At 42.9% G+C, this 23,156-nt stretch overlaps 1 protein-coding gene and 1 long non-coding RNA gene across 7 annotated transcripts in view; one reads left to right on the forward strand and one right to left on the reverse strand.

Moving 5' to 3' along the window:
• RSPRY1 (ring finger and SPRY domain containing 1) overlaps window positions 1-23,156 on the reverse strand; it is a 43,158-nt gene that overhangs the window by 2,412 nt on the left and 17,590 nt on the right. For all 6 annotated transcript variants that reach the window (XM_081806540.1, XM_081806541.1, XM_081806543.1 and 3 more), the window contains 12 exons: window positions 21,087-21,139; window positions 20,287-20,399; window positions 19,106-19,232; window positions 18,232-18,290; window positions 16,239-16,305; window positions 15,700-15,831; window positions 14,036-14,151; window positions 12,952-13,095; window positions 11,067-11,178; window positions 8,031-8,133; window positions 7,545-7,697; window positions 2,851-2,955 (listed from right to left, as the gene is read on the reverse strand). In XM_081806540.1, the coding sequence (XP_081662666.1) occupies window positions 2,851-2,955; window positions 7,545-7,697; window positions 8,031-8,133; window positions 11,067-11,178; window positions 12,952-13,095; window positions 14,036-14,151; window positions 15,700-15,831; window positions 16,239-16,305; window positions 18,232-18,290; window positions 19,106-19,232; window positions 20,287-20,399; window positions 21,087-21,139 (1,284 nt within the window). The remainder of the gene's footprint in view (window positions 1-2,850; window positions 2,956-7,544; window positions 7,698-8,030; window positions 8,134-11,066; window positions 11,179-12,951; window positions 13,096-14,035; window positions 14,152-15,699; window positions 15,832-16,238; window positions 16,306-18,231; window positions 18,291-19,105; window positions 19,233-20,286; window positions 20,400-21,086; window positions 21,140-23,156) is intronic.
• On the forward strand, window positions 8,129-13,210 carry LOC145717551 (uncharacterized). Its single transcript, XR_014140854.1, has 2 exons — window positions 8,129-8,455; window positions 11,865-13,210. It is a non-coding gene; the product is annotated as an uncharacterized LOC145717551 (long non-coding RNA).

A 23,156-nucleotide genomic window follows, 5' to 3' on the forward strand; every position in this document is an offset into this window, starting at 1 on the left:
ATAAGCATTTATTTTAATATATCTTAAGATGTGGTAGGTGGGTGCCCTCCATAACTCTTCTCTTTCAGAATTTTCTTGCCTTACATCACATAAACTTTTAAATTAGCATTTCTATTTCTAGGGGGAAAAAAAAAGGTTGACCCAAATTAAAATTAGGGTTTAGGGAAAATTGCCACCTTTATAATGCTGAGAAGTCTTCTAAGAACAGACCCATTTATTCAAGTCTCGTATTGCATTCTTTAGTAGTTTACAAGTTTTCTTCTTACAGGCACCACATATTTCTTGGTACGTATTCTTAAATAGCCTATTTTTTGGTAGTTTTTATTTACTCATTTAAGTAATCTCTACACCCAACAGGGGACTCAAACTCATAACCCCAAGATCAAGATTTGCATGCTCCACCGACTGAGCCAGCCAGGATCCCCTGGTCTGGAGTTTATATAGAATCTATTCCCTGACAGTTTGAAAGAATTCATTTGTGAAACCATCTGGGCTTAGTATTTTTGCCTGAGGGTGGGGTGGAGAGCAGTGTGGGTGCAAATGTAGCTTGGATAATCATCTCAGTTTCTTCTATGGTAATAGGAATGCTTAGATTGTCCATATCTTCCCAAGGTCAGATCAAGTCATTCACTTTAATTTCCTTTCTCCCCCCCCCACTTTAAAATTGTTGTTGCTGCTGAAAGTTGAGCTAAATTTTTTTTTGCCGTTTTTTTAAATTAAAAAAAAATTTATTCATGTGACTGGGGGTGGGGGGGTGGGGGTGGGGAATATGAGCTGGGGAGAGAGGCAGAGGGAGAGGGAGAAACAGACTCCTTGCTGAGCCAGGAGCCTGATACGGGGCTCGATCCCAGGACCCTGAGATCATGCCTGAGCTGAGCAGACGCTTAACCATCTGAGCCACTCAGGTGCCCCTTAAATTTTCTTACAACTCTTTAATTTCCTCTTCCAATCCTGTCTTGTATATATCTATTATGGAGACTGCTCATACTTAAGATACCTGGTTCTAAGTTTTTAGATTTCAGCCCCCATTCCTGAGCGCTTATTGTGTGCAAAAGTTTCACTGAGAATGGCCAGAGAGCTCAAAGATGAATAAGACCAGATACTATTCTTTGGGATCTTAACAACCTCCCAGAGACGAAGATCAAAAAGGGTGTTGACATATCCATCCTTTAAACTTTGCATCTGCCTGTGAGGCTCTAATAACTAAAACCTTCAAAGGTGCTCAGACTGAGAATTCGGGCTGCAGAACTGATACCAAGGAACAGCCACAGCTAGAGTCGCTGTGCCTTTCTTTCAGAAGAGAAACTGGTACTGCGAAGGGTGAAAGGAGATCCACTGCTTGTACTTCCCTTAACAGCCAATTAGCTAACAACCCATTGCAAAAGTCAGCAAGATAGAGTGAAGGGCCCAGGCTGAGCCACACCTGGAGGTGACAAACTGGGGTCCATCACTCCAGGCTCTGGACCCCCAGGAGACCTGGTGGCTAAAGCTCTATCAAAAGTAAAAGCAGGGCGGGGGGCAGGCAGGGAGAGGGGGACGAGAAGCGCAGAGTATGGGATATGGTGAGTTACAGGGAGCTGGCCTGGAACATCAGCCTGGGTACTGCTCCTCCACAGTCAGCACACATGCCTGGGCCAGGTCAGGGCCAACACACCGCCTGGCTCCTTTTTCCGTTTCCAACCTCAGCTGGGAGGCCTTCTGGGGGGCATTTGTACTTGTTGCTCTCGCTGATGTTTAGACACTCTTCTATAGGATCCAGGCTGCCCTCTGATTCATCTCATACAACTGAAACTTGGTTAGACGGGAGGGAGGCACTGCCTTCTCAACGGTTAGGAGGGTAAACAGTAAGTAAACGAGGAGGCCCTAAAAACTAAAAGGGATTTCCCAAGAGGCTCATAAATAGTATTAAAACGTTTACACTTTGTGAGGTGAAAACTATACTAAAATACAGTACTGAGTAAACAAAATAAAAACGGGCGCCTGGGTGGCTCAGTCGTTAAGCGTCTGCCTTCGGCTTAGGTCATGATCCCAGGGTCCTGGGATCGAGCCCCACATCGGGCTCCCTGCTCGGCGGAAAGCCTGCTTCTCCCTCTCCCACTCCCCCTGCTTGTGTTCCCTCTCTCGCTGTGTCTCTCTCTGTCAAATAAATAAATCTTAAAAAAAAACAAAATAAAAACAGAGGCCTTCCATTAAGCAGCTTCTTCTACTTCAGGTACTTTCTGGAAGACAGTCATGCACTCCCTGGCAAACTAATTTCTCATTCAGCCCACTTTGTATATAATAAACTTTAGTGAACAGCTATGGAACTAGAAACACTGTGTAGGGTCCAAGGGCAGGCAGCCCCAGGATGGGCCATGATGACATGCAGATTACTTTGAGCTGAAAACTATCAAGGTCCAAAAGACTCAAGAACAGACTCTGACCTCCCTGCAACTGCCTAAAAAGAATTTAAATAGAGGACCTCTTACCAGGAAGAGTTATTAGCACACTAAGAAACTTCATCTGCATAACTGGGCAACCTTTGTTTTCCAAACATCCCCTCACCTTCCTGCTAGTGGCTTTCCTCCCCTTTTTACCCCCACCCCTACCCTTTCCTTAGCTTATGCAGACATACATAGCTCCTTTTGCCTGTCTTCGGAATTTCGTGTCTGTGTGGATTCCCCATATGTAGGAAACTAAATGTGATTTTCTCCTGTTAATCTGTATCATACAAATTTAATTCTGACTCCAGCTAGAGGAACCCTGAACAGAGCAGAATTCCTTCCTCCCCGACAACTATAAAAGCAATTCTAGAACAGGATGAAATTTTGCCTAATGTAATACACAAAAGAAATGACCAAACCCTCTTACCTGTGTCCACATGGCTTCAGTTGTGTGTCTGCTACTTCGTCACAACACAGGGAGCAGCAGTTTTCCCGGATACTGACTTGCTTCAACAGAGCAAGGCGCCTGTGCCTGAGTAGAAAGTGTAGTTTGAAACTTATTTGGTCAATAAATAAATGGGCCTATTAGCAGTGATGCATATTAAATGCTTTGAAAATACTCTGTCCATGTGAAGTATACGATGTATTCCTTAAGTTCTGTTCAGTAAGGTTCTCACACGCATCTCATTTCAACCTTATAGTGAGTGATTTTCTATGGTAGAGAATGACGGAGGCATGGTCATTCCCATTTTACAGACAAAGGCATAATTCATGGAAATGAACTGCATAAGGTCACACACATGGTAAACAGATTCAGGAACCAAATTCAAATCTTTTGGTTCTCAGGCTACTACTAGCTTTATTTTACCAGCAAATTTTCACTTTTAAGTCCTACAGCTCTGAGAGTTTGATGAAAAGCAGCAGGAGACTTACCCAAGAAAAATGCACACACACAAGTTCTTATACAATTTCAATGTGTTGGGATGCCTGGGTGGCTCAGTCGGTTAAGCATCTGCCTTTGGCTCAGGTCATGATCCCAGCCACGCATCAGGCTCCTTGCTCAGCAGGGAGCCTGCTTCTCCCTCTGCCTGCCGCTCCCCCTGCTTGTGCTCTCTCTCTGACAAATAAATCTTAAATATAAAACCAAAACAAAACAATTTCAAGGTATTTATGATAGTCCAGCAGACTCTTCTGGAAGCCCACACACCTCAGGTTAGAACCCTTGCATCACACTTTGACTCCGTTTGAAACAGAAAAGCAGACAGGCAGAACTGCTTTGTTGAAGGTGCAACCCTGACGCTGGGCAAGAGAAATGAAACATTCACTCTGTTCACCTTGGGCCAAAGCCTGGAGATTCAGCAGTGAAGAGAGGAGTAAAAACATATCCCCGCCTTCAGAGAGCTTACACTCTAGTGAAGGGAGACTAGAAAGAAACTAGGTGAAAAAGTAAAATATATAGAATTTTAAGAGCAGTATGAAGAAAACGAAAGCAGGGAGGAGGATAAGGTAGTATGTACGTGAGAAGCAGGGAGAAACCATTTAAAATATGGCAGCCACGGAAGGTGACATTTGACCTGAAGGGTGTGAGGGAATAAGACCTGTGGATATCTGGAGATACCATCTGTGATACTGTGATTTATAATAAATATATATTTGGTCTTCATCTGGGTTCCTGGCACAGAGGTCCTAAAACCCTGGAAATTTCCTAAGAGATGAGAGCAATACAGATCTTTTGTTATATTAATTAGACAACTTTTGAAAAGCCCCTAGTTAACCTAAGTTTTGGGCTGGTTGTCAGGGGGACCAACCTTGTAATTAGTGGGTTGGAACTTTCACTCCTCCCCCCACCTCCCAGGAGGGCAGAGGGGCTGGAGATTGAGTTCAATCACTAATGACCAATGTTCTCATCAATCACGCCTTCATAATGAAGCCACCATAAAAACCCAAAAGGAGAGGGCTTGAAAATCTTCAGGGTTGGTGAACATGTGGAGGTTTCGGGAGAGTGGCGCATTCACAGAGCATGGAGGCTCCTTGCCCCTTCCCACATGCCTTGCCCTCTGCATTGCTTCCATCTGTTCCTGTATTATATCCTTTTATTGTAAACTAGTAAGTAAACTATTTTCCTAAGTTCTGTGAGCCACTCTTAGCAAATTAATCAAAGATGATGAGGAGATCATGGGAAGACAGCGTCAGAATGGAGCTAATTGCTGGGTGGCCTTGGAAAACACACACTGGCCCATTCTAGTAGCAAGAATAGCAAGTGCAAAGGCCCTGAGGCTATAATCTGGTATGTTTCAGGAGCAGCAAGGAGGCCAAGGTGGCTGAATAAGGAGCATGAAGAAATGGGAGAGGGTAGGAGATAAAATCAGAGAAGTAATAAAGGAGAGGAGAGGACAAATCGTGTACAGCCTACTAGGTCACTGTAAGGATTTAAGCTTTCACCTTAAGTGAAATGAGAAGCCACTAGAGTCTTTCGAGCAGGGAAGGGCATGATCTGATTAAAGCCGTAACAAAATCATTCTGGAAGCTGTGTTGAATAGACTGAAGGGGGTCCAGGTAGGAACAGGAAACCAACTAAGGAGCAGGGTGAAAATAATCCAGGTGGGAAATGATGGCAGCTTGGGATGATGGTGGCAGCAGTGAGGGTGATAAGCGGTAGTTGGATTTGAGATGTATTCTGAAGGCACAGCTCCCAGGGTGTGCTGAGGGATAGGATGTAGGAAGAGCAGAAAGTAAGGTGTCAAAGATAATCTGGGATTCTGGCCAGGGAACCTGGAATGATAATGGAGTTATTAACAGATGAAGGAAGCCTGCAGTTCTACAATCCTGGCCACTGTTGCTGAGAGGTGGAGATATGGTGCTTCACTGTACTGTTCTTGTTTTCTTTTGTGTGTATTTGAAGTTTCTCATAATAAAAAGGTTAAGAAAGGGAAAAAAGAATGAATGAAGGAGAAGAATTAGAGTCTATACAATATAGAACAATTTACGAGATCCCAGATAGTCACAGGGCCATGACCTACCATGAGGCCAGAAAGGAATATATGAGTAAACAAATACAAGCTGCATAGAAGCTTTTGGAACACAGGCTGAAAATATTAATGGCATAGAAAACGGTCTCAGGCACATACACACCTAATGTCACAACCTGCATCGAGGTGCAACTGGAAGGTTAAAGGGTGCAAGGTAGCAGCAGCAGGTTTCTGCGGCCTGGATCAGCCTCCGACTCCCGAGCCGGGGTTGTTGTCAGAGCTGGTGCAGTGTAAGCCTGCCCTGGCCTGTAACTCTGCTCTCATCGGGGCAGGCTGCGGCGGGGGCCAGGCTGACGGGGAACTAAGGGACTACGCAGAAGCTGCCCATAAAATTCGGAGACTTTAACAGGTGACACCTATTGCCATCTGACTTTTGCCAAGTTTAATTCTGCAGGGGCGGTTCCCTAAATGTTGGAGCAGTGCGAGCGGAGGCCGGCCTCCAGCGGAACTCCTGGGGCCTGCCCTCCCCTTTCAAGGTGTACGTCACAAGGCAGGCCGCTTGCTGGGCGACATCCAAGATGACAGGCCAAGCAATAAAGGAACGAGGTACGCCAGACAAGCGAGGTATTACTTCAGACGATCACCAAGAGGAATTTAAAGTTCAGAATCTCTGTCAGGCACCAAGACAAGTTGAAGGGAAGTTCTAGGAATGACCCTCAGGTCCCTGAGCCGGTATGTAAGTGGCCCTTCTGTTCCTGCTATATTACGGAGCTTCTGCTGTAGCAGGCAAAGCTGCTGGGTCACCAAGTGACATTTTCTGGTTCATCTGGAAACTGCTGAGCTGCTTTTCAGCCTTGAGACACCGAGTCCAAGGTGAAGCACAGCCCAGACGGGCTGTTCACAGACCTGCTTTTTCAGACAAGAGCGAGGATTATAACATTGTGTTACAGATACCTTCAGGGGCATGACGGCCCAACCCTGGCTACAGCGTGGCCAGTGTGGTCTCCTTGAGTGCTGGGAGAATCTCTGTCATTGATATAACCCGTGTGGCATGAATAGCAGGAATGCCCTTCCTCACACAGGCCCAGCAAGCTGTCTGTTAAAAAATGATAACTTTTGGCTCATATCGTGAAACAAGCTTCAAGTTGAGGTCATTACCAGGAAGCAGCTGGAGTCTTTCCCAGCTTAAGGAACAGATCACGTTCATCTCATAAGGGAGGAAAGCAGGTAATTCATCCAAGGAGATAATTAAGGCCGATCACAATTTTTGGCAAAGGGCTGTGAAATTTTATCCAAGATGGCATTCATTGTCCTAAGGGCTGCAGAACAGTGTTGGCATCTTTGCCAAGTAGCTAAACCCAACAAGAAATATGTTTCATTAAATCCCGAAGTTCAAAGCACATCTGTTAAAAGATGTACTTGATTTCCTAATATTTAGGATTTTTCATTGACATTCAGGTAGTTAGTTTGAGGGGCTTCTTCATGTATGTGCATGTGTTATATTGTCTGGTTTTTATACCGATGTTATTTAGCTCATAAAAATTATTTGGAATGATTTCTTTCTGGGTTCTGTAACTTTTTTTTTTTTTTGGTGCGAAAAGGTGGTTTTATTAAAGCATGGGGACATTTATTAAAGAGCTGCTGTTCCGGGATTGTGAGGAGCAACTGATAATGTAACATTTTTAAAAAAATTTGACAGAGAACGAGCACAGAGCGTGAGTGAGAGGGAGAAACAGACTCCCCACTGATGTGGGGCTTGATCCCAGGACCCTGGATCATGACCTGAGCTAAGACAGACGCTTCACCAACTGAGCCACCCAGGCACCCTGAGGGTTCTGTAACATCTTAAATAGTAATGAAGTTGTCTGTTACTTAAAAATTTGGTGGAAATCTCCTGTGAAACCACCTGGATCTGGTGTTTTTGGGGGACATACCTCTTACTTTGTTTCAATTAATTTTGTTATAATAACTGGTTTGTTTTATCTCTTCTGAGATCTCTTTGAGTAATTTTTATTTCCTAGGAGGTCATCCATTTTACTCAGGTTTTCAAAGTTATTTATAAAAAGCTGAAAAAATCTCTCAAGGAACTGCTATTTCAGCTTCTCATGAGATGCATGTGAAAGTCTGCAGATAGCCTAAGCAGATTCCTTACCTTGGCAAAATGATTTTCTCTTCAGCTGTGAGGAAGGCGTAGTCATTAAAAGTGCTAAATTTCATAGATGGTGGATATTTGAATGGTTTTGCTCCAAAATTGAACTCACATTGTTGATACGACATGAAACTAGCTGCAGCAAAAAATCCAGATCTACAAATAAAAATGAGGACAGAGGTCAAGAGAATTCATGAAAACAAAGTAAAGCTCATATACACAAAGTGGCTTTGAGATGTTGTACCCAAGCAGAAAGGGTGACAGATTCTGTTCATAACCTAGACAGGACTGTGACCCTGACAATATCCTGCCCTCATCTTCCTATACCAAACTTCAGGACAGTTGTAGGTATGATCAGATGGGCCCCCAGTGACTTGAAATAAAATGACTTCTCATCACAACTGACCACATAAATGGACAAAGTCTTTTTCTGGAGGAAAGTGAACTACATGAATCTACTCAAATTTTTGACTGAGGAAAGCTACTTACACAGTAGATGAAAAGACTTGCTTCTCAGGAGGCAGCTGGTTGCCATTTAAAAAGAAGATCATTTGCTTTTCATTCAAGTCTAACAGAAATCCTACTGTGTCTCCTAGAGGATAAAGTGGAACATTGTTAGGGTAAGGGTATGTACTACTGCCAGGGTTTTGCTCAGTGTCTCAAGGGTTCAATACATCACTGTATTAAATCTGCATCTGTAGCTATGTATTAACACATTCATCTTCCTTGCTTCTTTTGCAGCTGATCTAATATTTTAATGTACCAATAAGAAGAAAATGCTGCCAATTAATCTATGACAAGCCATCAATTATAAGCTGCATCCCAATTTTGAAGATGTTAAAATGTGGAAAAATGGCATTTTGGGATCAGTGAAATACGGCAAGGTCAAAATCCTGTGCTACCTTGCCTCTCTGGTGAGTTTCAACTCTCGGAGATAACAACTGCCCAAAAACATGTTAAAAAAACAAACATTCGTCTTCACTTAAAGTTTTTGCCTTTTAAACTGTCAAAGATAAGCACATGAAATTATACAGTGGCGACAAGGAATATGGATACTCAAAGCTGGTGGAGGAGAATCTGCCAATAGATGGCAAAAGCTGTGAAGTCCTATATCCCCCAGGCTAGAGAAGTTTCCCTTCGAGGGGTTTATCCTGAGAAAACCAGAATGGTTTATAATACTTTTTTAAATCATAATTTTAAAAATCACAGCATCACTCTCCAATCTCTTGGGGCATTGGTTGATACAGTTTAATGATAAAATGGGCTACTGAAAAAGCCATTAAAAATAACATTATTTTGGGGCGCCTGGGTGGCTCAGTTGGTTAAGCGACTGCCTTCGGCTCAGGTCATGATCCTGGAGTCCCTGGATCGAGTCCCGCATCGGGCTCCCTGCTCGGCAGGGAGTCTGCTTCTCCCTCTGACCCTCCCCCCTCTCATGTGCTCTCTCTCTCATTCTCTCTCTGTCACATAAATAAATAAAATCTTAAAAAAAAAAAAAAATATTATTTTGGGGCACCTGGGTGGCTCAGTCAGTTAAGCATCTGCCTTTGGCTCAGGTCACGATCCCAGGGTCCTGGGATCAAGCCCCGCATTGGGCTCCCTGCTCAGCGGGGAGCCTGCTTCTCCCTCTCCCTCTGCCGCTTCCCTTGCTTGTGCTCTCTTCTCTCTCTCTCTCTCTCAAATAAATAAAATCTTTAAAAATAATGTTATTTAATAACCTACAAAGCTGTTCAAGGCATATGAATAGAACAAGAGCAAAAAATACATACACCAAATTTTAAGTGTTTAAAAAAAATTACGAGGGATTTTCATTTTGCTTTCCCCCCCTATTTTCCAAATTTTTATGCTGAACATATTACTTCAGTAATCCTTTTAAAAATTATTAAAACCCCAAATGAGGCAGTCTTTCGGACAGTGCCTCCATCTTACGGTCTGCTAAACGGAGAGGCTTTGTGTTCCCTTAAGAACCCGCCAGCTGTTAAGAGGAGGGCTTATATAGGCTTCTCAGGTTTCCTCTTTTCCCACACTATCAATGGAGCTAATTAAGTGGAGCCATCCCCTCACAGGAGTGGTCAGATTCCTGTTCTCTTAGCATGCCTGAAAATTCAGTTGACATCTATAATGCTGATCAGGGCAGGAAACCAAAAGAGAGATGCTTGGAGAAGGAGCTGGGTTCTCTCCCCTATACTGTTCAAAGCCGGGAGTAAAATCTTTCCAGAGGTTCCATCCCCTACCATATGGCTCTACATCTTCAGAATGAAGTGGGGCCACCAGAAGGCCCTCCAAGAATACCATCCTCCAGTGCAGTGGGGCCATAGCGGGGAGGGGGGGAAAACACCTGTTTTCTCTGTATTTAATTCGGGGTAAAAACACTCAATAATCTAACCCTTTAACAAACTGCATGGCTGTAACTTTGCTGCTTGAATCTTTCCTTAATAAGTATTTTCCTGGGTCTAAGGCCTTGGACAGAATGAACACCTGAATGGGGCAAAAGAGATCATAAGGTAAGTTGATAAGATACATTCCTGCTAAAATCCTAGAGCCATGATTAGAGTCCTGGCAGCATGTGCCCCTGCTGCATCACTCCAAGCCTGATGTCTGGAGAATGGAAGCTGGGCAGGTGTGTTTGAGGCTGAAAGTGCTCAAATGGTCCTTAAACGCTGCTCTAGAGGGGACCAGAATGTGGCCACTGAAGAGTGCCTATTCCCATGTGGTCTCTGAAAAATCCTCATTTTACTGGCATTACAATGTCAGCGTCCTCCCAGCGTATCTCCCTGGATGCTCTGATTCAAGCATGTACCCAGAGGGGCGCCTGGCTGGCTCAGTCAATGGAACTTGCTACTCTTGCTGTCGGGGTTTTGAGTTCAAGGAAACTAGAATTCATATTTATCTTTTTTTTTCTTTTAAGATATTACTTATTTATTTGCCAGAGAGACAGAGCCAGAGAGCACAAGTGGAGGGAATGGCAGAGAGAGAGGGAGAAGCAGGCTCTGCACCGAGCGGGGAGCCCGATGCAGGGCCTGATCCTAGGACCCTGGGATCATGAACTGAGCTGAAGGCAGACGCTTAACCATCTGAGCCACCCAGGCACCCCCCTTTTTTTAAGGTTTTATTTATTTATTTGAGAGTGAGCGAGACAGAGAGAAAGAGCAAAGCAGGGGGGAGGGGCAGAGGGCAAAGCAGACTCCCTGCTGAGCAGGGAGCTCAATGCGGGGCTCGATCCCAGGACCCTGGGATTATGACCTGAGCCACCCAGGCACCCTGAATTCATATTAATCTTATCATTTCCCCCACTAAATTAAGAATTTTATAGTCCGAAATGGTTTTGCTAAAGGAAGGGCCCCACCAGCGGTGAACTTATCAGGAGAATACTGTTCACATCCATGACAAGGAATACAAAGGTTCATATCCCTTTTCATATTAAATCTTCTTCCATTAAAATATTTTAAGGCCTAACATAATAGATGCCTCATCATACCCAGATGTCTTAACTTAGTTGATAAATTCATAGAGAGGAATGAATACCTTCTCTCCAGCACGGGTGTAGGTGAGGCTTGCTTCTGGCATTGTACCAAATCAGCTGCCGGCAGCCATCGTACGCACAGGAGTATTCGTCGTCCCCGATGCCGTAGCCTTCCTGGAGGGAGACAGGGCCCAGAAGATTAGCAAGCTCTGCCTGCTATGTTCTGGGAAAAGTGTCTTTCGTAACCATCAACCTGATGGCTGGAATTCGAAGCTTTTTGGATGAAGGGAGCCTATGGTTCTTGGAAGATACCAAAATTCTGACCTCAAGGCCTGGTTCTCTGTGACTAGATCATGACTTCACCACCAAATACCTCCCAAGTTTCACATGTGTTAGTTCACTGAATCTTCACTAACCCCTCTGAGGCTGGTGGCATTATACCCCACTTTAAGAGGAAATAAAGGCTCCGAGAGGTCAACCATGTTGCCAAGGACAAATCATTACTCAGAAAGTCAAGTCTGGATGCTGGAATCTTCTGATTCCAAGACTGGTGTGCTTTCCACTTCATTGTAGCTGGGCAAACATCTTTCTTGCATGTAGTAGACTTCACAACAACCACATGCTCAGAAATTTCAAAACTGGAGGCAAGAGAAAGGTTAGAGTGGATGATCAGCTAATAGTTATTCTGAGGTGGGCTTAACTGGAGCATCATATAGGTCCTTGGCAGCTTTTATTTTTTACTGCCTTTTAATTATTTCACAGTTATTTTATTGTTAAAAGAGTGGATGGGATCTTAAATTATTTTAAGTGCTTTTTTTTTTAAAAGATTTTATTAATTATTAATTGGCATTGTTCTCCAGACCCATGTACTTCTGACTTCATGGTGCCACAATCAAGCCCCACGCTTCCAGGTTTTAATTAAGGCCCAGTCAAAGAGGAGGCCCTTCATCAGGGTAAGTTCCCAATGAAAGCAAGAGCAGTCTGGGGTCTAGTTTTCTATCCTGGACAAGAATCTGACCTCTCTACTGGCCCCCTTCCTCCAGTTGTCTCTCCAGCAAGGAGTTTGGCAAAACGCTATGCACAATTCCAAGATGCTATACAGCCTCGCTGGAAGGGCCCCTTCCAAAACTATGCTTCTGGCAGGCAGGCTCAGTTTGGTTCACTTCTAAAACCTATCCTAGCACCTTACATATGGGAGACTATTGTTTAGATTAACAAAATAATCCAAGGGATTTTCCCAGTTCAAAGGGTAAAACTCCTATGTCCATAAGAATCCAGATCAAAACTGGATTAATTCCAAACAGCTTAAAACTGCAATAACACAAGAAAGCTGTTCAGGCTGGCATCTGAAGGGTATATATTGGCAAGAAATCAACATCTATAGGAAAGGGAGGAACCCCAGCCTCTGATACTCAAGTCGTGGTAGATGAATCCTGCTTCCTCTAGTGGGTTTCGTCTTCCCTCTTTACATGACTGCTTTCTATAACAAAAGATAAATGCTAAATATTGAAAACAAATGTGCCTACTAGTTACAAAGTAAAAGTCAAGTAAAAGAAGTCAAGCCAACATTTAGTATTTTATGAAAGGAAGAGAATTCCTACAAAGTTCTTACAGCTTAAATGCAAGGTAAAAGTCATCACGGGTTCCAATATAAAAACTGAGCCAGAGATGTGGCTGGCACCGGAGGAGGGCCTACAAAGACAAAGGACACAGCCAACCTCTAGGTGCAAACTTAAAACTCGAGGGGAAAAAAAAACCGAGGGGCGATTTCCCTTGTGTTTTCCTATTTCTGAACCGGGTTAGCAAACCCTTGTGTCGGATCTGGCAATATGTGGTTCATCCCGAGAAATGATCATTGTGCAAACCCATCTGGAAAATTTGCGTCCTCCACCCACTCGCCAAAAAACTGCTGTTGTCCCCATTTACACCGTTCTCTAGGGTACTCACGTGATTGAGAAATTTGCTGTCTCGTGTGGCCCAGCCGATCTGCATGACACCAGAAGTAATCACGGTGACTTCGTAGTACCACACCCCGGCATCCACACAAAAGGTGCAACGCACGCTTTCAAACGAGGAGGCATCACAGCGAGCCTGGCAAAACCAAAGCGTGCGACAGCCCACCGTCAATGCCTGAAGACCATGGAAGTTAAGTGACTGCCTAGAGGTGGAATGTCCTTTTCCTTATTAAAGCTTCTGGTGGACGGTCGTTTCCTTCTCTGTGCATCCTCAGTGATACGAAGTATAAAACAGAAGCACGCTCTCTCTTATAGTTTTATTCCTAGGGAGTTCTAACAGGGTTGGAAGGCCTCAAAGATGGCTGCAGTAAGCATTAACGGGGGCTACTGGCTTCTTTTTTGAAGTACTTACAGAGCTTTACCCTCCCGGTAGAATCTTTTACGAATGCATCAACATGGCCTTATCCTGCATGTGTTAGGATGCAGAGAGAGGAGGACACTGAACGGTATGAGATGGGGTACCTAAAAATAATTGAAAGCAGAAAACCACGGCAGGCATTTGGCAATAACGTAAGATCAAAGAGCTGTCTGCAGCCATTCTTCAAACAGCTCTTTCATCCTGACGTGTCTGGTGCCTGATGGTGCCTTCCTGTGCATCAGCAGCTTCCATCAACCTGCACCACGAAATCAGCAACACTTCCACTGTCCAGGGAGGAGGGGAGCACTAGCCAGAATACAACTGTGATGCAGGGATTCAAAAAGGAAGGGCCTCTCTCAGAAAACACTAGTCTTTGCGCCTTTAGCTGAATAAAGCGGCAGAGATTGAAAACAGACATATTTAAATCAAATTGTCTATAGAGAACAGACTGAGGGTGGCCAGAGGGGAGGTGGGCGGGGGGATGGATTAAATGGGTGATGGGGATTAAAGAAGGGCACTGGTTTGACGAGCACTGCTGTTGTATGTAAGTGATGAATCACTAAATTCTACACCTGACACTTCCATCTATTCTGCAAGAAATGGCTCTTTGTGAGAACAAGATTTTTTCCCCCGCATGTTCCGTCCATGAAAGCTTTACCTCCAAGCCATGAGGCGAGATCTTCAGGTACTCGCTGACATCGTTGCTATTCAGCATGGCCCTAATGCTATTCAGGTCCACTTTCTCATAGGTCAGCTGCCTACTGTCTTTTAAAACTGCAACAGAAAAAGTGGTCATGTCTCTAAGGCAGGCTGTTGTGGAAAAAAAGCTAGTGTCTTCGCTGGCTGCCATTCTGGTTAAGATGTGGGGGTGCTCAGAAATGGCAGGATAGGTAGGGAGACTTAAAACCTTGCCATTCCGCTGCACAACCATATGAGGATCAATCAAGCCAAAGCTGGGACAAGCTGGGACGGCACTGCTAGGTTTAGGCTTCTGTTCCCTATATTTGTTATCATGCATGCAATAAAAGCCAAATTATACCTTTTTGGAATGATTCTATCTTTTTCTTTCTTTTTTTTTTAAAGATTTTATTTATTTATTTGACAGAGACACAGCGAGAGAGGGAACACAAGCAGAAGGAGTGGGAGAGGGAGAAGCAGGCTTCCCGCCGAGCAGGGAGCCCGATGCGGGGCTCAATCCCAGGACCCCGGGATCGTGACCTGAGCTGAAGGCAGATGTTTAACAGCTGAGCCCCCCAGGCGCCCCTTGGAATGATTCTTTCATTGGCACCGCACAGGCTGTGCACAAAGCAACTCTCCACAGTGCTGCGGTGGGAGGGGGGCACACACACCCAGCCATGCCTTAGCACAATGCTAACTATGGAGGGGGAGTGAGGATTTAGTAGTAGGATGGTTTTCGTTCTAGCAGCCCTTGGAGGAGAAAAAGAAAAGCCAGGAGCAGCCCTCTTGGCGTAGGTCAGACGTGTCTTGAGTTTTGAAGAGCCATGTTAGGATTAGAAGAGTAAAGAGAGGGAACTCCAAGTGAGGAAAAAGCCTAGAGAGATCGGGATGACTGGGGCCTGCTTGTAGGACAGTGAGGAGACAGTTTGTGTAGGGAAGACTTAATTGGACACTGCCATCTGATTAACGGCCCAGATGCAGCAGGAAGTAGGGGACCAGTGAAAGTTTTTGAACAGGAGAGTGCTGAAATTAGAAGTATACCATATAGGGGCACCTGGGTGGCTCAGTCATTGGGCGTCTGCCTTCGGCTCAGGTCATGATCCCGGGGTCCTGGGATTGAGCCCCGCATCAGGCTCCTTGCTTGGTGGGAAGCCTGCTTCTCCCTCTCCCACTCCCCCTGTTTGTGTTCCCTCTCTCGCTGTGTCTCTCTTTGTCAAATAAATAAATAAGGGGTGCCTGGGTGGCTCAGTCATTGGGTGTCTGCCTTCGGCTCAGGTCATGATCCCGGGGTCCTGGGATCGAGCCCTGCATCAGGCTCCTTGCTCAGCGGGGAGCCTGCGTCTCCCTCTCCCACTCCCCCTGCTTATGTTCCCTCTCTCGCTGTGTCTCTGTCAAATAAATAAAATAAAATCTTAATAAATAAATAAATAAATAAAATCTTAAAAAAAAAAGAAGTATGCCATATACTTCTTGTTTGGAGGGTCCCTAGAATACTTTTCTGCTACAATACGGCCAACCTACAGTATAGGCCCTTTCAAGGAGAATGTCACACTCACTATTACAAAATGAAGAACAGTAATCCTATATAAGAAACGGGTTTGGATATGGAAGCAGGCATTTTAATAAAGCACAACGCCTACTTACAGAGATTGTCTAAGCTCCACTGGGCGCAGAAACCGACTTGACGCTTCAGATAATCAGGATCATCAGCCCAGGACTCCAATGTGATGAGTCGGTCACTAATACTGGATTCAGAGATAGTCAATTTATTTTCACCTGTTTGGGAAGACGGACACACTGAATCAACCATGAAAGAGTAGGATGATTTGCGGGGCAGGTAAGGGGTAGGAAGGAGTGAGGAGAGGCAATCAGAAAACGTAGAAACTAGAATAATGACCTAGCCAAGAGCCTCAACTATTTTCTGGGAAGTAGCAATCTCATCGCTAACTTTTTAGCTATAAAAAGTGAGTATCTGTGGTCACAAGTTTTGATTCTTAGGTGGGAAGACTCTTGGCTTCTGTCCCTGTTACATCTTACTGGCCTTGAGGCATCTACCCAGAGAAAAACAGAACATGTGCATGTTTGATGGGGCTCAAAGCATAAGCTCATCCACTAAGTAAGAAAAATAAGATTTTTAACAACCGATACGGAAGATCATTAGTGCAAGAAGTCACTATACCTACTTGTCTGTGCAAACTTTTCCAGTGCGATAAGTGCAAAAAGCATGACTGTGGGGTGGGACTGTAACTTCTGAAAGACAACAAAAGATAAAAAAACAAAAAGGCAGAAACATCATTCCCCTGCAGAGGCGGTAAGTTAGCAATTTCCTCTTCGTATCCAATATGTGCTAGATTTGTTGGGAGCAGTCAGAAAAGTTTTACTCATTTAAGTCCTCAATTCTCTGTTTGCTAATATTGTTAGTAATGAGGAACCAAGATAGAGTCTCATGATAGATATGCAGTTCAAAAGTACTTTGTTAAAAGCACTATGTTATTCTACTTAGTAACATTTGTATTAGGGCTTTGTGAAATAAAACCATGCTGATTCTTACATTCATTGAAGCAAGCCAAACAGAAACCTAGAATAGGAGCTAAGAGTGACTTTTATTCAGTCCTTAAAGGAACGATTCATCATTACCAAGTTCCAAAATGCTAAATGTTGAAATGAACAACTAATGGCTTAGTTTTCAATCTGTTCTCTGAAAGGAATTGCACAAATGCTAACGGTGGGTGGGAGAGCGCTCTTCCTGTATATATATATATATATATATATATATAAAAGTTATATATATATACATATATAAGTATATATATATACAGTTTATATACAGTTACAGTTAGCTTCCCATCACAGGTATTCCCATTTAAAGAAAGGTCTTCCTGCTTAACATCACACCTTCTCATAGCCATCCTTCCCCACAGCTCCATTAGGAGTCTGCAAAGGAACTCTAGAACATCAGATGATTCCTGCTCACTTCCCTGGGGCTCAAAGGTTCTGCAAAGCTCATAACCACCAGCCTGCCCTGTAGCAAAGCCTGTTCAGCACTCTGCTTTTTGTCATACCTGCTTTCGATCCCTCTGTCTGGTTTTGCAGGCCCTGAGCCCTCCCCACCAGGCTCTCCAGGCCCGTCCTCCTGTCTTTGAACACTGTCTCCTGTTCAGACAGTTCTCTGTAATATGCCAGGAGCATGGCCATTCCTATTTCTGGGCTTCTGCTGGTGATGGCTTTAGCCAAGAAACCCATTTTTCCCTCCAGGGTGCATGGATAAATACTAACTTATGATGTGACCCAGCTGAGGGCCCAGGTTCATGAGGAAGCCTGTCTCCCACAGCTCTCTTAGTTCTCACCACCCCTATCTTCCACCCCTCCCCATCACCCTCTCTCAGAACTCTTATGGCACTTAGTGATTTTGCCCTTAATCACATCCTGTCTTAAAATGGAGGCTAAATGTCTTGTCTGGGTAGTTTTGATCCCTCAGTTAATCAGGAAGCTTCTTGAGGGCAAAGGACTGTTATACCACTTTTGTATCCCCACAGTGCTTGCTTAGCATTGTGGTGTGTGTTTTAAGTACATATCATATAGGTACTGAAAAATAAGGTCTTTCAGATTTTGAGGAAGGCTAGTGCTCACTAAGCCTGCAAAAATAACTTTTACAAATACAGACCAGTCAAGTCTGCAGTCCAGCCCTGTGAGCGATCTGACAGCACCACCTCAGCAAACCACAGCTTCACAGACAATAGATCTAATACTCTATGGCAACAGTTATAAGAGCAGGGGCCAGGGAGGGAGGGAAGGAGTAGAGATTTATATACACTGGCAATCTGACCTGACAGTTTTCTGGCTTGGAATGCCATGTAATTTTGTTTCCACTGCGGAGGTCCCTACTACCATTTGGCAGACTCCAAGGACACACACACAAAAGCCAATCATAGCAGCTATCTTATGACTAAATTTAAAACCAGACCAACTTGGCGGCTTTTGCTTGTAATGAATTCCTATCCCACCCTCATTTTTTTTTTTTTTTTTTTAATATAGGAGGGAATAAACACTCAGGAAACACCTGCAAATAAAATTTATAACTGATTCCATTCTCTGTGCCAGTGGTTACACTGGTAATTTTAGAAAAATGCACAGTTGTAGATGACTAAGAATAACTGGCTTTGATGCCTTACTTACCAGACACTGTAGCAAATATTCCAGTATTCCTGGGCTAAGTAAGCCTATACTTGCGGGACCTGGACAAACACAACAAACATGAGATATCATGAAATGGGCCGTATTCTTTTTCATCAGTAGCTATTAACCGTAAAATTGCTTTCTGAACTCTTTGACAAGGTACTCTCATGCACACTGTCTTATTTAAGCCTCCTGCTCTGAGGCAGGGAATAGCACTGTTCCCATTTCACAGCCAAGCAACTGAGCCCACAGTGAAGTGACTCATTCCGGTGTACTTGGGGCGCACGTGGCAGAATTGGACCCAGCACCCAGGTGTCCTGATTTTGAATACGTTGTTTCTTCCACCATACATGATCTAACTGGCTGAGCTATTCTCCTGGATTTGGATGTTAACTTGCCTAAAGTGGGTAATGTTCATAAACAAGTTAAATATCTGCTTCTCTTCTCAGGAACTGCTCCAATTTAAAGTTCCTTTTCCTCTTCCCTGACTTAGTATGTCTCCATTATCTGGCTAAACTTTATAAACTGTATACATGTATATTATCTAGTATATGCATATATACCTATATAATCTTTATTATACTGAATTTAGCCTTTTATTCTTAATTTTAAAGCAAATAAGTAAAACCTTTTCTTTTAAATGTCTCTCTGAAAATCCTCAAAGCTAAATTAGATTGCATTCATCTCTTTGGCCTTTGAGTAATTTTTTTGCAGTTGGTCCTTGTCCCTCAATTTTTTTTTTTTTTTCCACCTGGTGGTGGTGGGTGCAGGGCAGACACTCCTTTCTGGGACAGCAGGTTTGAATAAAGACCTGCAGTGCAACCTTTATGTCAAACAACTGAAGATCTTTCTTGGTAGAGATTCCCAAAGTTACCTGCTAGTTTCTCGGCCAAGCAGCCTAGGACTGCAGATGTGTTCCTGTGTTTGGCAGGATGACCTGAGTCCTGGCAAGCTACTTCTCCATTTAAATTGAGAATTTCAGTCAATTTCTGGAGTGCATCCTAAAAACAAAAATGTACAAGTGGATTTGATAAGTATATTACTTAGGCTTTTTTTCCCCAAGGGAATTATTTGAGACGAAAGCTATCGCCAGCCATTAAATTAACTCAGAACGAACATAAAGACATGATATAATACACCCAATGATGTCATTATTGATGGGAAATGTTAACTGATCAACCTGGAAGTTTTCTTACATGAATTGTTAGATTCCCCTTCATTCAAAATGTACCAGTTGTATCAAAAATATGCAATATACTCTTGAATCATTAAACAGACTAAATCCACCCAAATGCCAAAATGACTGATAACAACAGGGCCTTAGTGATGTTGAAGTAAAAAGTGACTTACAATTTTTTTCTTTTTTTTTAAATCAAGCAAGAGCAAATCTCACCAGGGTTTTTGAGGCAAATTGTAACAGAAACCTCTCATAAGCTTAGGCAAAGGTCAGTTCATCAGTGACTAGGCCAAAGGCTTTTCTCTTCTATCCATAATGTTTTTCCATGTTGTGCCCAAATATCTGAGGCTTAAACAAATGAAAGATGCCAGCATCCAAAATTTGAAAAAAAAGTAGTCCATAGAACATACAGACTAAAGCAATGAAAGTTTTATGCTTTTGTTCTATATAAGGGAAAATCAAGGTTATGCCAATCTTTAATATGTTTAAGATTTGCAGGTGCTTTCAGTATAACAGTTTTTTCTCTTAATAGAAAACATTAAAGAAAACCTTTTGTAAGGAGAAAACTCTTTAGCGGAAGGTAAGAAAATCAGCTCAGCAACTGAACATTCTATTTCAATTTCAAATACAGATTGCCATTTCAGATCTAAATGCTTTCATTTTTAACATTTTAAACTCAAGCTTTATAGTAAGTTACTGATAGAGGATGTAGCACTTCATTAGTATTAAAAGACAAGTTTACGTAATGAAGTCAATATTGAATGAAACAGACCCCAAATGTATAAAGAGGAAATGCATTACATCAAAAGTTCTTTGTGGTCGTTCGTCCTCTGTTTAAGCATACGTGACAGTTTCATAAAAGACAAGTATTAACTTACTTTAGTGGGCAATGGACATTCATCTAGTAACAATGTTATAACAGCTGGTCCCAGTGGATCTTCCAATGGAATAACTCTAATTAAAGACTGGACAACGTCCAACCATCCTTCATCTAAGAGCAAACCAAGAAGATTATATGGTGGAGCCACTATTTTAAAAATGTAAAAATACAGAACTTATAACACAAGGTGACTTCACAATAAAATAGAAACACTTTTGGCTTTTATCCTGTAGCTTTTAAGCAGCTAACATTGGCATGGATGTAGTCATTAATTGTAGTCATCATGGTAGAACCAAAGATTCTTAATTTATAGGAGCTTGGTGATTTGGAGTCATCTTCATTTGGAGAAAATTGAAGCTATGGTCCTGGGTTCTCAAATCATAATTAAAATAGTTTCAGTGTCTTATTTATGACATAGGAGTTTACTGAGAAGATTAAGTATCTGAAGCGGTTGGCTCTACTTTTAGAATGACACTTAGGAAACTGAGGGACAAAATTCCTCCCCATTCTGGAAGGGCTATGGTCAAAGGTCTATCAAATCCCAACAAAATTTTTCTTTTAATAATTTTGGTGAAATAAAACCAACACTGAGAGGTGCAGCTATATATTCAGGATGCAGTATACAGTGGTTATTAATTATTACCCCTATACAGGAAAATTTCCATACACTAATGGCTTTTTTCATGGTCACGTGTGTTAAGTACTTTTGGAATCTTATTTTTTAAAAATGTGGCCACATTTCTTCATAATCATTAATTCATTAGAAAGTATTTTAAGAAAACTTTAAGAAAAGAATACCTGTTTCTGCCATTTCGTGCAATGTAATCATTGAATAGGGAGGTTCCTGATCACTGAAAAACAAATAGTCAAGACATCAAACTTGAAGAACTAAGAAATGACAATCCCAAATAAAAACTCAAACTGAAAGTGTGGCAGGAGAGAGAGAAAGAAGAAATGAACATGAATGGATACAGAGAGAGATGGAAGAGACAGTTGCAGCTCCACTCTGTAAGGACCAACACACACCACATGTGCTCATTTCCAAGGCCGCCGTATGTGATGGCTCACAAATAAAATGGGTGGGAGGGCATAGGAAAGGACCACCACTGGCCTGAAGTAAAAGCACAGTGCTAAAACTGGAGGCCAGGGTACTTTCAGCTTTCCTCTAGAGGCCTAATGCTAATGAGATGAGCCAGGGAGGTCAACATCATCTTCCTCCAACTTACCTCAAAGAAACACCAGGAAGGGAGATTACAATCTCAACAGAGGATTTATGGAAGCAAGGGCCTACATAAACATCTTCATTTTTAAGGGTTCTTCTGGGAAATACCACTATTTGCTTGAACTTCATAAAATGGGTGTTAGAAGAAAAAGAAACCAAACTTAAGCGAGGAGCTACTTAATATTTTAGACACTGGGAGCACCTGGGGGGCTCGGTTGGTTAAGCATCTGCCTTCGGCTCAGGTCATGATCTCAGGGTCCTGGGATCGAGTCCCACATTGGGACTCCTGGCTGAGCGGGGAGCCTGCTTCTCCCTCTCCCTCTGCACCTTCCCCTGCTCGAGCTTGTGCGCTCTCTCTCTCTCAAGTAAAAAATTATTTATCTGTTTTTAAAAAAAGATTTTATTTATTTGTCAGACAGAGAGGGTGCGTGCCAAGTGCACAAGCAGGGGGAACAGCAGGCAGAGGGAGAAGCAGGCTTCCCGCTGAGCAGGGAGCCCCATGTGGGACTCCATCCAAGGACCCTGGGATCATGACCTGAGCCGAAGGCAGACGTGCTTAACTGACAGCCACCTAGACATCCCATAATTAAGTCTTTAAAAAAAATTCTAGACAATGCTCTAAAATGGCATTATATTTATATACCTTAATTCAGTGGGTTTTCAATCTGTAATCCCAGGAATCTTAAGAAGAAGCTTTAGGGGAACTTCAATAATGAATGAAATACTCTTCATCAAATAATGGTAAATCTAATTGCTTAGGGAACATATTCACATTTACTTACATATTGTGGCTCTCTCTTTTACTATGAAGAAAACTGCAAAAACTATTGTCTTCAATCATTTAATCCTCAGAAGAATCTTGTGATATGGGAATTATTAAGTTCATTTCAGGTACTTATTAAGTATTATTTATTTGACATATCCTGTACCTTTCCATAACAAGGGAAAATTCTCATTTAAAAGATTTGTCTTAAATGATATAACTGACTGATTACAAATATTTCTGGAGAGCAATCTAGCAATAATGAAATTAAATGTGCCCAACAATGCTAGATAAACTATTACACAGGTAGGGGCGCCTGGGTGGCTCAGTTGTTAAGCGTCTGCCTTCGGCTCCGGTCATGATCCCAGGGTCCTGGGATCGAGCCCCGCATCGGGCTCCCTCCCTGCTCGGCGGGAAGCCTGCTTCTCCCTCTCCCACTCCCCCTGCTTGTGTTCCCTCTCTCGCTGTGTCTCTATCAAATAAATAAATAAAATCTTAAAAAAAAAACTATTACACAGGTAACAGATGCATATGAAGTTATTTGCTGCAGTACCATTTGTAGGAACAAAAATTTGGAATTAATCTAAGTGACCATCACCAGATTACAGGATAACAAAATATAGTACTTTCAGGCATACAAAGATATACTCTGCAGGAGTCAGAAGCAGTTGCAGCTTTACATACAGTAACATAGGTCTCAAACATAATGTTGAGAGAAGTTAAAAACAGGATTTATACAACTGTATCACTTATGTAAATTTTTTTACAATTTATTTATTTGACAGAGAGAGAGAGAGAGCACAAGCAAGGGGAGTGGGAGAGGGAGAAGCAGGCTCTCCGCTGAGCGGGGAGCATGATGGGGGACTCGATCCCAGGACCCTGG

The sequence above is a fragment of the Leptonychotes weddellii genome, chromosome 16 (genome assembly GCF_054177405.1).
Source record: "Leptonychotes weddellii isolate Sample4059 chromosome 16, ASM5417740v2, whole genome shotgun sequence".
In the NCBI taxonomy this organism is placed as follows: Eukaryota; Metazoa; Chordata; class Mammalia; order Carnivora; family Phocidae; genus Leptonychotes; species Leptonychotes weddellii.